At 45.8% G+C, this 15640-nt stretch overlaps 1 protein-coding gene across 4 annotated transcripts in view; it reads right to left on the bottom strand.

The window, feature by feature from the left end:
- The window catches only part of MACF1 (microtubule actin crosslinking factor 1), a 1022862-nt gene that overhangs the window by 508062 nt on the left and 499160 nt on the right, over positions 1-15640 (bottom strand). For 3 of the 4 annotated variants that reach the window (XM_086955743.1, XM_086955745.1, XM_086955746.1), the window contains one exon: positions 6413-6583. The exons of the other annotated variant lie outside the window; for it this stretch is intronic. In XM_086955743.1, coding sequence (XP_086811869.1) covers positions 6413-6583 — 171 coding nt within the window. The remainder of the gene's footprint in view (positions 1-6412; positions 6584-15640) is intronic. 4 annotated transcript variants of the gene reach the window in all.

Genomic DNA, 15640 nt, shown 5'->3' with positions numbered 1-15640 from the left:
AGAACCAGGAGTGGGTTCGGTGAGGAATTTACAAGTACAGTAAGCAATGTAACAATGCTAAGTTGCTTGTTCTTCCACTTGCAGATTCCTCAGCTCTTGAATCAATACCCAAGCAATGTCTTCTAGGTGGTAAATTCTAAGAGGTATTAAAACCAAGGCATCCCGCAACAGATTGGCAAAAGAACTATCTCAGAGGACTTAGAAGTTAAGAGAGTAATGCCTAGGAAACCCCTTGAAATTAAACTAAAGCAGTCATCTTCCATTCACGGAAAGGGAACTCTAAGCCTCCAGGGGCCCCTCCGTGGCAATGTCATAGCAGATCTTGATGCTCAGAAAGATCCAGCAAGAAATTGTCCCCTTCTGAACTGACTTGTCCTCCCTGGAGGCAGTGCAGCCCACAAAGAGTTGGTCAGTAAAGCAAAATTGGTGGGTTCTTTCAATGTAAAAACAGAGATTCTAGCAAATATCTAGATGATGCAATCTTTCTTCCTCCTTGGTGATATGAGGAGGCAGATATAACATTGGCAATCTGATTGATTGGACAACATGAAATTAAATGCCTACTTAAGGAAAGAAAGAAACAGCAGACTACAGGACCAGCTTGAGAAAAACAGTGAAGTGAAAAGAGGCTGGACACACAAAGCCTGTAGCTCATGAACACACTGTGCCTAGGAAACGACGATTATAGTGTGAATAGCCTCAAAGATCAACAGTGTACATACTTGAAAGGTGATGCGATCAGAAAAATTAGCCCCAGAGTAGGTTCCTGCTGTGGCATGACAAATGGAGAACAGGGAAACAAATGGGTCAATCCCATCTAAAAGTCCATGACAGGAGACATGAACGACGATGACTAATCCACAAACAAAGAAAAGCCAAAAAGGCTGGTAAATAGCCTTAAAGAGTGCCCACAATAAAGCCTTGTCAGGCCAGAGAAAGCGCAAAGTACAACACATCTGTTAAACACGTCACGAGGAATCAACCACCTCCTCGACAAACCACAAAACAAAGTATGACCAATATCTCGAAGAAAGGACAGGCAGCATGCTGACAAGATGGCATTCACCACCTCCGCAGGCGTGTCAACAGAGCTAAAGTTGCCCTGCTCAATCTCTATGGGTAAACTGCAACAAGGTGATGATAGAGGGAATGCTTGAATTAATCAGTCACTAGCAATTGCTTGGTCCACATCCCAATCTCTTGTTCTTAGCCCAGAAAGACACCTCAGTTTTGACCCAGCTGTACGCAAATCAGCCTTGACCTTGATCATCATGAGAACAGTCCAGAATGAACTGCCAATTCAGGCCCTCCCTGAACCAGAATACAAGAGATAGGACCAGTTTCGCACTGATAAGGGCTCATAAGGCAGGTATAGCTTGATTTCAGTGGCACAGTGAGCACAGGACCTACGTCTGGACATACTGGACACTCTTATGGCGTTAGTGAGGCCCAACTGAGAGAGCACTGAAGCTCGCTCACGTGCTTGGGACCAGCAACATGCATGAAGCGACCAGATCCTTAAAGTGCCGACTGTCAGGATGGAAGAGTTCCCTTTTGAATAATCAGATTCAAGATAAAAATTCAAGCCAGCCCTCATTGACTGCCTGCAAGTGGGCACAGTGGAATCAAACCGCCAAGCTCCTTAACCAGCAGGCGCTGGTCTCATCAGTGCTGCGGCTCGTCAGGCAGCAGGCTCTCTCCTCTCCATCATGGCCTGTGACAGTTCAGGGACTATAGTGTTTGGGCTCAGGGCAGCGGAAGCCCAGGTTCACCCTTTGCAGAGAGCAGTTCCAAAAACTGCTTTCCTGGTACTCAGATACCAAGATGGTGGCTGACTCCATACTGAGAAGATGGCAGGCCATAGCCCAACAGCACAACAGTCAGCGGAGTCTAAAAAGTAAAGGAATCTTTTTAACATTGATCTTCTCACCCTTCTTTGTTCATATGCTTTGTTAATATGCTGTGTTAATGATCTATTCACAGTGTTTGATCCATAGTTTCTGTGGAAACATTCCGAACAAAAAACACACTTAAGTTTGATTGCTACAAATAGTAACATTCCTCATTTGACTGAGCTCAGCCATTGGCCCGGCTGAGTTCCAGACATTGCCTGTGGGGGGCTACTACTACGACGACCATTCCTTGCGCCATGAGATGGGCCAATGCTGTTCCTGCCCCACCCGCCTGCCGCATAGCAACTAAAAGCGCATCAGTCTCCCCCACAGTGCGGAAAGGCCTTTGGCCCTGCTGAGTTCCGGGAACTGCCTGTGGGAGACTACTACTCCCAGCATTCCTTGCACCAGGAGAGGTGCCAATGCTGTTCCTGCCCTGCCTGCCTGCCGTATAGCAACTAAAAGTGCATCTGTCCTCCTGGGAGCGGGAAAGCCTTTGGCCTTGCTGAGTTCCAGGAACTGCCTGTGGGGGACTATTACTCCCAGCATTTCTTGTGCCAGGAGAGCCACCATCGCTGTTCCTGCCTGCCCACCTGGCGCTTTTTGCCTAAAAGCGCACCCATCAGCCCGTAGAACGGGAAGGCCATTGGCCCTGCTAAGTTCCAAGCAAAAGAAAAATGTTCACAAGGAACTCATTTGAAATACATTATACGTTTATGCACAACAGTCATATCTTGCTTGAATTAATCAAGGAGCTAGAACAAACAGGGTACGATCTTCCAAATGATTCGTAACTATTAGAAAGCTCACATGACAATATGTCAGTGTGGCTCATTTCAGCCAAAGTGAGTGTGATTTATTTCCTAATCACAGAAATCACAAAAAGTACCACAGAAATGAATGAGGAGAAAGACACTTTTTCAAAATATATACAATTTGTACAGTATATGGTGATTTTAGTAAACCCCAGCGGAGTGACCATAACCTAACGGTGGTGCATGGAGTGTTTCAAAAGTGACTTGAAAAAAAGGGGAAATGGTTATTGGAAGTAAAAAAGAGGAGCTAAATGTTTGTAGTACAATTAATAATATTTATAGCCTTTAGAGGCTCTCTCTTTATGAAGTCGATGACGTTTCGACCCTCTCTCGATACGTGTTCTCTTCAGGACAGGAGTGCTGGGGTCATTAGACGGATTGATTAAACGATAGAGGGTCTTCTAGTGGAAGGAGATACTTTCCAAGGTTCAGGATGAAAAAAGAGGGACCGAGACTCAATCTGTGGTAATCAATAATTGCAGGTTCCGAAATATGCAGTATATCTTAGGGTCCGGGCATGCCCCTCCACTTAGTTCATAGGACTGCCAGAATGTAGGGCTTGTATATTCACTTTGGCTTGCTTCCATGATCATAGTAGAATTCTCGGTAATCCGTAATTCAATTACTTAGCCAGCTGACTAACGTTACTTTACGTAGCCATTACGAGGCGTCCCTCTTACAGGACCCGGCGCGATAACGAAGCAGCACACGAGTATCAACCTGTGACTGATTGGCAAGTAATTAAACTCTAAAACTGGGACACTGCTATCCAATGCCCGATGTATGTGCTCTGACTGCCTAAAACATGTTAAAATTGTATTAAAACCTAATTGGCGCTTTTAATTTTTGTTTAAGGCCATAGTATATGGTGCAGAAATGCATGCATGGTATGGAAAGGCAAATGCCACATGTGGTCTGCAATAACAATTGGGCCATTCACTACAGCAGCAGAGAAAAACAGCTTCACCCTGTGTATCCTAATAAAAGGTTCTGTCCGAAATCCCCAAAGCTCCAATGGAACAACTTGCTTCAAGTATCTGACCTTCAGTTCCCCGGGAGTAGCTACAGTTTGATCAGAAGCGCGCTAAAGGAGTATTTTTTTTCTCAAAAAGTGACGAAGACCCTTTCTGTATTTAGACTTAGAAATATTTTCAAACTTTTTGACTTCTAGACTATCACTAGGACTAATCCACTTGTTATATCCAGCCATAGTTTCATTACGGTCGGTCTCAAATCACACCTCAGACCTTGTCTAGCGCATTCATAGGCTATTTATGTCCTGGACAGCTCCTAATTCGGATCCCGCAGCAAACACAGCACCGAGACCTCCCTCCACACCACCAGCGATGACATCCGCTCCCTTTTTGACCATGACGTAACGGTAGCCCTCATCCTCCTGGACCTCTTGGCAACCTTTGACACCGTCTCCCACCACACCCTAGCCACTAGACTCCATGACGCTGGCATCCGCTGTAAGGCCCTTGACTGAATATGTTCATTCCTCATTAGGGGAACCCAGCGGGTCAGACTCCCTCCATACCTCTCGGATCTGACAGAGACCAACTGTGGAGTGCCCCAGGGCACCTCCCTCAGCCCCACTCTCTTCAGCATCTACATGGCCCCCCTCAGAACCATCGTCAGGAACCACAGGCTCAACATCGTCTTCTATGCCAACGGCACCCAGCGTATCCTCTACCTCATCAACAAACACATCTTGAAAGAATGGATGAAAGCTGCTGCCACCTGGATGAAGACTGAAATTCAACTCAGAGAAAACGCAAGTCCTCATCCTTGGCTCCAACCCTTCCGAATGGGATTCCTGGAGATCCCCTGCCCTCGGAAATCCCCCACCCCGACTGACCACGCACAAAACCTCGGCATTATACTAGACTCATCCCGCTCAATGAACTGCCAGATCAACACAGTATCCTTGATCAGCTTCAACACCCTCTGCATGCTTTGGAAGACGTTCAGATGGATCCCAACCGAATCCAGAAAAACTGTCACGCACTGCCTCATCAACAGGAGACTGGATTACGGCAACGCTCTGTATGCCGGAATGAACACGAAAATCCTTGGCAAACTCCAGACCGTCCAGAACGCTGCAGCCAGACTGATCCTTGACATCCCCCGTCGCAGTCACATCACCCAATACCTCTGCGTTATCCACTGGCACCCAGTCGAAAGAAGAATAACCTTCAAACTCCTCATCCATGCATACAAGGCCCTTCACAACACCGGACCAATCAACCTGAACAACCGCTCTCCTTCACGCACCCAAAAGACACCTCCAATCAGCCGACCTCTCATTGGCCACAGTCTGAGGCATCTACAACACCAGAACAGAAGGAAAGTCCTTCTCCCCCTCCGACTCCGGTAAGCTCCCACACTGCCCCAGTTCAGGAAGGACCTCAAGACCTGGTTTTTAGGATGGTCCCAGGACTTCACGTTTAATTCTATGTCTGCAATGCTAAATAATTTACACATTGCCTTTGATTTAAGCCCGACTACTTTGTGTGATGTTATCAGGGACTGATCAAAGATTTATTATATTTAATTTGCATGACATCTAGTAGGTGGTGGGCTTATCTTCTGGGTTAGACACTATTCTACCCAAATAATAATTCACTTTTCTACAGTCGGGATTCATCTATTTGGAGTGCCATCTGGAGTGGGTGTAGAGCACCTCTTCCTGAGAGTTTTTTATGATCAGGTATTATGTGTGTGTTTCACTGCCTAGAGGCCACTTTGCTTTTTAGTACAGCATGCTCCAAACATATTTAGCAGTTGCTTAGTAGCTCCTAGGTGTTTCCTGTGGAGGAGGTCCATAGTTCTGTTTTTGAAGACACCTTTTAGGAGCAGGTGCTATAATCTCCTCCCACTCTATACTAAAGGGATCAGGCAAAGGGGTGATTTCTGCACTCGACGCTGGGAAGAGGTTGATGACAAGGTTGATATCTTAAACTGAGTCCTTGTCTAAATGATAAATGCCAAATGCCGGTCAACAGTGTGAATGTCAACAGTGAGCACACTGGATGCTGAACATCTTAATTTTTAGTGCTATAGTGCTAATCTTGATAGTGAGCAATAGGTTGTCCTTGTATTCTTTTATCCCCTGGGATTGAGAGGTCAGCATGGAGGCTTTAAAGATGAGGATATTTTTAACTCAGTAAGGATGTGGTGCTAGTTTCTTTCATTTTAATGTAGAAGCATTATGACCGTTTCACTTGTTACCTCAAAAAGACAAGAGCTGCTTATTACACTCAGGAGATCTGCATGAGTTGTTTATGATCATCTATTTTATCATGTGCAGTATTTACAAAAAAGTCTTTAACCACAGTGCACCTGGTTAAGTCCATGTAATGATATAAACTTCTAATAGGGCTTGTGAGTATGGCCCCTCTGGAGTCTGAGCAGCCTGTGGGGTGCCGTGGTTTAAGCTGTTTCACCTTGGGCTACCCCCAATTCAGTTTCCCTATATATTGCTGCAAAGTAGTCTGATAAGTAAATGACAAAATCCTAAAGCATTTATAGCTGAATTAGTTACAACCATTGGCATAACTGAGAAATTCACTCACAGATCAGTAAAAGGAAGTTTGTTTTTTAATTCCACTGGATACCATGATATTTCGGATCCCACGCAGACTTACTCGATCCTCACTCCGCTACTACACTGAAGCGCACACAAGCAAGGCCCAATCTTACCTCAGCCTGTCGCACAAGGTCCTGCACAGGTACAGGCTCAGACTGAGATTGAGACTGAGACTGCTGGAGCTGGAGTCTCATCTCCACCTCAATGTTCCGCAGCTGAGAGAGATACGACAGCAGCTTCTCATCATGTTCCAAACACTGTTCCTTGGTGCAGCGTGTGTCATCCTGCAAGGATAAAAAATGTATAAGTAGACTTAATTAACAAACTCATATACCACATACTTTAAAAATAATCCTCTGCATGCACTGAGAAGAAAAGTCCTTATTATTAAAGTGTATTGTACTCCCTTTGTTGGCCGCTGGAAGAAGAGAGGCTGATGCAACCCTTGGATTTCAAAATAGGGAGCTGCATGATGCAGTGTCTGCAGGGAATGCATTAGTGAACCCAGCTATTTTACTTGCTTTGCAGGTGATGACCATCTTAACATTTCTGTAAAATCTACAAGGGGCACTTCTCTTCAATTACTTAGTTTCTACTAAACATCCCAGTTCTTGTAGACCCTTTCTGAGGCAGTAAGAGCAGATTACTGTTCAAGGAGTTGTGCTACAGTATATACTACCCATGTGGCCACCGCAGCGTAATACCATGTTGCCTGACGACTTATAGGAAGCTGATATTATCTCAGCATTTTCACCCAAATCCGTTGTTACTCTAGTCTCGGTAAGAGGGATGGGAGGGTCCAGCCATGCATGCCAAGCTCAAAGTGTCTTGAAACTCGAGCTGCACCTAGCCTATAACACCAGACAAGGGCCAAACTTGGGGTGCTCACATTCTCGTACAGATGGGATATCGACAAGCAATTTGATCTGTATTGCTCCGGTGGGGTAGATGAAACCTAAATTTCAAATGGTTGGTCCTACCCAGCATGGATTTCAACAGGATTAAAAAAAGCAGAGCCCTAACCCAGTGGATCTCCCAGTGTTGAAGAAGCACTGGGTCAAAAATACACTCGTCTCAGTGTGTGATTGTTTGTGGACGGAGTAGGTCTATAGAAGTGTCTCAAACTTTTAATAGGCTGTATTCCACCGATAAGGAAGGCTGAAATGGTTCTGGGGTTTCCCAGGCAGATGGATGTAGTCCCGCAACATGGAAAAGGCTGGTACTTTGGGGTACATGAAGACCAATCTGCATGCGACTGGTCCCTTTCTGTAATGTTAGAGACACAATGATACAAACTACTTTGCCAAATCTCTCTTTTTCTAAGAAGTGTTGGGTCAAGTATGTCCAAAGACCAACTATTTGTTGTCTTTATGGTCTGTGTAAATGAGAGAGCTGTGTATCTGTGCATGGGCCGGAGCTCACTGCTCTTGGGGTTTAAAGCTGCACTTCATTGATGAGGTTGAAAACAGCAGTAATGCCTCTAGGTGGCGTGTATTTCACTGCAGATGGTAAATGGGCTAGCATTGATTGTATTGCTTCTTTGTCGCAGAATCAGAACTGTTATTTGTACCTGCAATGGTACGAGGGGGCTAAACATCATGGCAAACATTACAGCATTCTGAGTTGTTAAAAAGTGTAAACCTAAGCATCTCGATGCAACAGTTTTTGTTGTGAACCTGAAGGCCAGTTATCTTGGGGCTGATGCTTAGAGGTCCAATATATTTTTGGCTCAGAAACACACTTAAGCCTGAAAAGAGCTCTTTTCAGTGGGAACATATTTATACTTGCACCCCTATGACTTTATGATAGCTCAGAGTAATCTCTGGGTTTAAATGGGGCCTGCATGTACAGCTCTCAGTGTCTCTCCTATGAGTACACAGATGGAGGCTGCATCAATCAGTCAAAAGAGTGCAAAGGGTCTGTTGCAGGTAGGCACTGTAGCAAGATGCCACCTGATGGGAAGGCGATTAGAGACAGCGAAATGCAGAATGTGTCAGTCTCTTCGTATCAGCCTCTGTGTCTATTTCTGCTTCTGTCTCTCTCTCTTCATCTACGTGTCTGTGAATGCCTCTATGACTATGCATATTCCTGGACATGAACGTTTTGTTCTCAGCCATTACCTGTGGCTGAACATTGTGCGATCTTTCTCGAAAAAGCACAACCACTTCTTCCTCCGCAAGATCACTGACATCCACAACAACTTCAACACCACGAACACCCCGACTATGCCAGACTACACCCCCCCTGCGAACAACACCCGCCTCAACCACCTGACCTCCTGGCCCAACGTCTACGACGATACACGCAAGATCATGATCCACTCAGGATCTCCGTCAGACCCCTGCCTACACCACATATTCAACAAAGCAGACGCAGCCATCGCACCCCAACTACGGAAGGTAATCAACATCTCCCTCGAGACAACCACTTTTCCAGAAAGTTGGAAGCACGCCAAGATCACCGCCCTACTCAAAAAACCCAAGGCGGAACCCAAGGACCTCAAGAATTTCCGGTTCATCTCCCTGCCCCCTTTCCTGGCGATGGTCATAGAGAAAGTCGTCAATACGCAACTCACCCGCTACCTCGAGGGCAACAACTTCCTAGACCCGTCCCAGTCCGGATTCTGAAGAAACCACAGCACCGGGACAGCCCTCATCGCCGCCACAGATGACATCAGGATCCAACTAGACAATGGCGAAACATCAGCCCTCACCCTCCTGGACCTGTCAGCCGCCTTCGACACAGTCTGCCACCGCACACTACTAAAGACACGCCTCCAAGAAGCCAGAATCCAAGAGAAGGCCCTGGACTGGACCACATCCTTCCTCTCTGGCAGAACCCAGAAAGTCCGCCTCCCCCTTCCACTCCGAAGCCACCAAAATCATCTGCGGCATACCCTAGGGCTCAGCCCGACGCTGTTCAATGTCTACATGGCCCCCCACGCTCACGTCGCCCGCCAGCACAATCTCAACATCATCTCCTACGCCGACATATCCAGCTAATCCTCTCCCTCACCAAGGACCCACACACCCCCAAAACCAACCTCCACGAGGGAATGAAGGCCGTCGCCGAATGGATGAGGAACAGCCGACTGAAGCTGAACTCGGACTGGTGGCCTGGGACGACTCCTGGTGGCCAACCATGCTGGGAACAGCACCAACACCCACCGACCACGCTCGCAAACTGGGCATCATCCTTGACTCCTCCCTCTCCATGTTGAAGCAGGTCAGCGCCATCTCCTCCTCCTGCTTCAACACCCTCCGCAGGATGTACAAGTGGATCCCCGCCGAAACAAGAAGAGCGGTGACCCAGGTCCTCGTTAGCAGCAGGCTAGACTACGGCAACGCACTCTACGCAGGCATCCCGGCCAAACACTTGTAACGACTTCAACGCATTCTAAACGCCTCGGCCCGATTGTTCCTCAACGTCCCTCGCCGCAGCTACATCATCCCCCACCTGAGAGAGACCTACACTGGCTCCCTGTCGAAAAGAGGATCACCTTCAAACTACTCACCCACGCACACAAAGCACTCAACAACACCGGACCAGCCTACCTCAACAACCGGCTAAGCATTAACACCCACACCCACCAGCTCCGCTCTGCCAGCCTCGCACTCGCCGCTGTCCCCCGCATCCAACAAACGACCTCCGGCGGCAGATCTTTCTCCTTCCTCGCCGCCAAGACCTGGAACACCCTCCCTACCCACCTACGGCAGACCCAGGACCTGCTCACCTTCAGAAGACTCTTCAAGACCTGGCTCTTCGAGCAGTAGCAGCACCCCGTCCCCATAGCGCCGAGACCCTCACGGGTAAGTAGCGCGCTTCATAAATGTAATGATTGATTGATTGATTTGTTATGTGTCCAAAATGGCTTCTATTGGTTGACAACCTATCCCTATAATTATTTAAGAGCAGTGATGAGCTGTAATCAGAAGCAGGGTATCTTGCTCTCTATGCAGTAGTACTGTGGGATGCATTTGTGCAGCCTGGGCAGATTGCCTCCAATAAGCATTAGAGACAGACTGATTTAGTATACCCAATCAGAGCATTTTCCTGATGCAGGACTACTAATTGTCTGAGAAGCAGAGTAAACAATGCCAACATAATGGCCTGTAGATAAAATAGCAAACGTATAAATAATCAGAAGACCTATACAGATCCCTTCTAGGTGTGACAGGGAATTGGAGGCAAGAGCAATATTGTAATGAGTATGTAACAGTAGACTGGACATCTGAGAAGCCAGTGGAACACATCTAGGCCAGTGTAACACGAGTGCCATAACCATAGACCAAGCAAGAGTCTAGACCATATTTAAAGATTTGTTTTCGCACATCCATTTTATTATCACTCACGAGTCAGAAAACGTTTTTGTTTGTGGAGAACTAGATTACTGGGATAAACAATTGTATGTAAATACGGAATTGTTATTTGATAATCCCAAACTTTTAAAAAGAAATCCATCGTAACCGTTTTCCCTGCAACTCCTCCGCCCTGCTGCTCTCATGTGCAGCCTAGATAGCTCATAACATTATCGCACTCTTAAATGTGTTCTGAAGTGGTGGTCAATTCTCCCCACTTAGTAGCAGAGATCCGGGTGGAGTATGGTCGGAGGGCAGAAGGAATGGTTCTTTTAGCCGTAGAATAGCAGCTCTGGAAGCATATCACATTCCATCGAATATGTGATGTTATTCCGTGGGATGATATCCCGCATACCATTACTCCGCATTTTTTATAACGCAAGTGCGTTTACTCCGACCTACTATGACCCCGCAAACATTTACTCTGCATATGCCTTTACGACGCATATATATATATATATATATATATATATATATATATATATATATATATATATGTATATATATATATATATATATGTATATATACACATATGTTTTGTTAATTAAAAAAAATTGTAATTTGAATTGAATTATATATATATATATATATATATATATATATATATATATACATACATAATATATACACATATAATCCTGCCCTGGTCCCTTTAAATACCTTTGTACCCCATAATCATAACCCACCCTTACTCCGTAAAATACCCCAGCACCCTTAAACAGTAACCCATCCTGACCCTAAAAACATAGCCCTTAACCCTAAAAATACCCCTGTACCCCAAACCCATACCTAGCCCTGAACCCTAAAAATACTCCTGTACCCCAAAACCCATACCTAGCCCTGAACCGAAAAAATACCCCTGTATCTCAAAACCAAAACCTAGTCCTGAACCAAAAAACCCTGTACCCCAAAACCCATACCTAGCCCTGAAACCTAAAAATACCCCTGTACCCCAAACCCATACCTAGCCCTGAACCCTAAAAATACCCCTGTACCCCAAACCCATACCTAGCCCTGAACCCTAAAAATACCCCTGTACCCCAAAAGCCATACCTAGCCCTGAACCCTAAAAATACCCCTGTACTCCGAAACCCAAACCTAGCCCTGAACCCTAAAAATACCCCTGCACCCCAAAAACCAAACCTAGTCCTGAACCCAAAAAATACCCCTGTACCCCAAAACCCAGACCTAGACCTGAACCCTAAAAATAGACCTGAACCCTAATATCCCTGTACCCCAAAACCCATATGTAGCCCTGAACCCTAAAAATACCCCTGTACCCCAAATCCTAGACCTAGACCTGAACCCTAAAAATACCTCTGTACCCCAAAACCCAAACCTAGCCCTGAACTTCAAAAAAAACCTGTACCCCAAAACAAATACCTAGCCCTGAACCCTAAAAATACCCCTGTACCCCAAACCTAGCACTGAACCCTAAAAATACCCCTGTACCCCATACCCAAACCCCACCCTGAACCCTAAAAATACCACTGTACCCCATAACCTAAACCTATCCCTGAACACTAAAAATACCCCTGTACCCCATAACCCACCCTGAACCCTAAAAAAATAAAAATCTAATAAAATAAATAATGATAAAATAATAATAAATATAAAATACCCCAGAACCCCTATAACCTATACCCCACCCTTAAAATACCACTGAACCCCTAAAACATATACCCCAACACCCCCAAACTAAAACCATATACATAGCTTAAACTTAAATATTAAAAACATATGCTTTTACCATTCATGCTTTTACAACGAATTTCGTTGTAAAAGCATGCGCGGTAAAAGTATACAAGATATAATGCCATACGTTTTAAATGCATTGCAGAGTGATGGTAGTTTCGTTGTAAAAGTATGCAGAGTGATAGTATGCAGGATGAAAGATTCGTTGTAAAGGTGTTTTACCCATTCCATCTGATGATCCCTGCTTAGAAATTGAATGTTCTTTTTGAGGTTGGGAGAGAGCTACAAACAGCTGTTGTGTTTTCCAAAAAAGCTTTGGTCCGGTCAATGTAATATGTAAGAGAATGTTTAACTTCAAGGGTGTGGTGTGTTCTTCAAGCTACAGGGTCAGGCTGTGGAAAGAAGAATGGGAGCTCAATGGATTGGTTAAGATGGAACACACAGCCCACCTTGGGCAAGAACTTCTGATTAGTTCTAAGAACCACCTTGCCCTAGCGGACTTAGGAGAAGGGTTCCTGAAGAGTGAGGGCATGCAATTCGCTAATACATCTAAGTGAGGTGGTTGCAATGAGGAATGTAACTTTCCAAGAGAAGAACTGAATGGGGCATAAATGTATGGTAACAAAGGGTGGCCCCTTTAGTTTAGTGAGGACAATTTTAAGGATCCAAACTGGGGCAGGGAGTGCCCTAGGTGGGATGACCCTTCATGAAGGCTTTGATAATAGGGATTTTAAAGAGAGAAGAGTGTTCCTTTTCTGTACTTATACCATAATAATGGTTAAGTGTAGCATGATTGAGGTATAAACCAACCCAGACTGTTGGAGGTGCAGGAGATAACAAATTATGTCTTGCACCATGGGGAGAGGGGGGGGGGTGTAAATGGATTGTGAATTAGGGTACAGTAATGACAAAACGTTTCTACTTAGTGCAGCCGAAGCGTGTGGTGGGTCTACGTTCTTCTTTGAGAATATCCATACACTCTTGAGGTAGTCCAAAGGTAACCAAATAATATGACCTCAGGATCCAAATCGCTATGTTGAGCTGGCGGTGGCCTGCATGACTGACCTTGTCGAGACCTTGAGTGAAACTGCCCCTAGGAATGATGGGGTCTGAAGTGGTGCAAAGTGGGACTTTGTAGCATTTACTGTTAACCCTAAACTGTGACGGAGGGAACTATGGCCTGGGGTGGGCTAGGCATTTGTGTATGCTTGCTCTCTTGATTAGCCAGTTTTTAGGTCTCGCGCCTAGCGTTGCACTGCGCAGCAGTGCATCGCGCAGCGCAAGGTATTTTGTAATCGAAAAATGTGGTTTCAGCAGTCACTTAGGACTCGCTTGCGAGTGTGCTTTTCCCGAGCTTTTCCGTTTGTGGGCAGCTATTGGTCTCTGCGCGAGTCTTTTAATAAAAGACTGCACGCAATAGGCCACAGGCAGGAGCATTGCTCCGCCCATGCCCTATTGGTGTCTATTACGCGCTTGGTGCGCGAAATAGACATCAATAGGCCATGTAGTCACGTGTGTTGCAGTGGCGCGCACGCGCACCACTCCTTTCATTTGATTCTGACCTCCGTGGCTGCCTGTTTCCTTTTACTGTGTCCTACCTTTTAACTTATGGCGAGCAAATTGAAGGTTTAGTGTTTCCTTCCAGCCGCAATGACATATTCACTGATGAAGTCACACAGGAGGTGGCTCACAGCATTTGCAGTGCAATACCACTTGTAGTAGTCAAAATACCAGCTATTGACATTGCGAATGCAACTTTTTATTTAATTTCAAAGTATGCCGCTATTAGCATAAACAAAGAAATTATTTTCATGAAGAAAATGGAGGGTGTATATATGACACAATCTCCACAGGGGATGTCCCACCGCTGCTCATTTTGATTTCTTCTAAATAGGCTCACGGTGTATTAGAAATTGGGTCCACCACATGCCTCTCTGTTTTTCGCTCAAATAAATTATTTTCACGAAGAAAAGGGTGAAGTAACACAGGCTGTCCCTAGGTGTCCCTGGTCCTGCACCCTTTCCTTCGTGAAAGAAATGTCTTTGCCTACTTCTGGCATACTTTGAAATGGAGGATCAATTCTGCCTCATGCTATCCTGTGCACAAGCTGCTGCTGCCCTCCTGTTGCCCAATGGTTGCGCTCATGTTTGCACTGGTTCCTGTCTGCAGGCACACTAATGTACAAAGGCAGGCAGGCTCGCCGATAACGCTTGCCAATTCCGCCTCCTGCTTACCAATTAATTCGCCAGCATTTCCTTTCAATTTACTCAATTTACACATAGCTCGTCTGGAAGGGCTCTTTCTCCACCTGGGAGAAGAGGCAGAATTAATCACTTACAAGGAAGACAACAGACAGTGCTGACTAAAGACGTGCTCTTGTTTACAGGCTGCAGCCACAACAGAAACGAAAATTAACATGCAATCACTGGCTTCCTCTAAGCGACCATGCATTAGAATTAACATGTGAAAAATGTCACATAGTTTTCCTAATAAATGGTCGGCGGAGAGGAAGCCAGCGGCTGCATGTTAATTTTCATTTCTGTTTTTGCTGCATTCTGTAGCTAGTCAATATGTTACAATACCAAGTAAGTTAGTTGATATTGTAACATATTTACTAGTTTGCAACGTGTCGGGTTTGGTGGTGAGCAGGGTGTGATGAGCCGAGGTCCACCTCAAGCACTTTAGTTCGTTCACTGAAAACGGCCGGGCATGCTTGGTTACTGCAATTTTGGCTTATGCAACGCTGTTTTGGTGTAGCACATCGTTGACTGTGGCATTGCCTCTTGGTGCTCTTAAATGGCGCAGTGTGCGGATATGTGCCCGCCTCCTGTTGCCAATGGCTGCGCTCGTGTTTGCACTGGTTCCTGTCTGCAGGCACACTAATGCACAAAGGCAGGCAGGCTCGCTCGTAACGCTTGCCAATTCTGCCTCCCGGGGGTTAGGTGTACGGGAGAGGCATAATTATGAATGAACATAAGGGGTGGTGAAGTATTAAATCCCGGGTTTGTATGCTGAGGGTGCGCCGCCTTCCAGTACTAGCTTCTCATTTATTTGTTGGGGTATCTGAGCAGGGTGCTCTCTGAACGCTGTTTTGTTGCTGCTGCTCACGCGAGAGGCGATTTATAGCACCAAGTGGTTCTACGTGAATGGCCCGGCGCAGGCATCTGGTCACACTGGTACTGCAGGTCTGGGGGAGCAGCATTACTGCCCTGTGCTACAGTGGGTACTTATCAGGGGACAAGCTGCAGATATCCGTGGTGTGGGGGGTCACGTAACAAGGGAGGGGC

Source organism: Lissotriton vulgaris, chromosome 2_1 (assembly GCF_964263255.1).
Source record: "Lissotriton vulgaris chromosome 2_1, aLisVul1.2, whole genome shotgun sequence".
Lineage (NCBI taxonomy): Eukaryota > Metazoa > Chordata > Amphibia > Caudata > Salamandridae > Lissotriton > Lissotriton vulgaris.
This window is presented reverse-complemented; position numbering and strand designations above follow the sequence as displayed.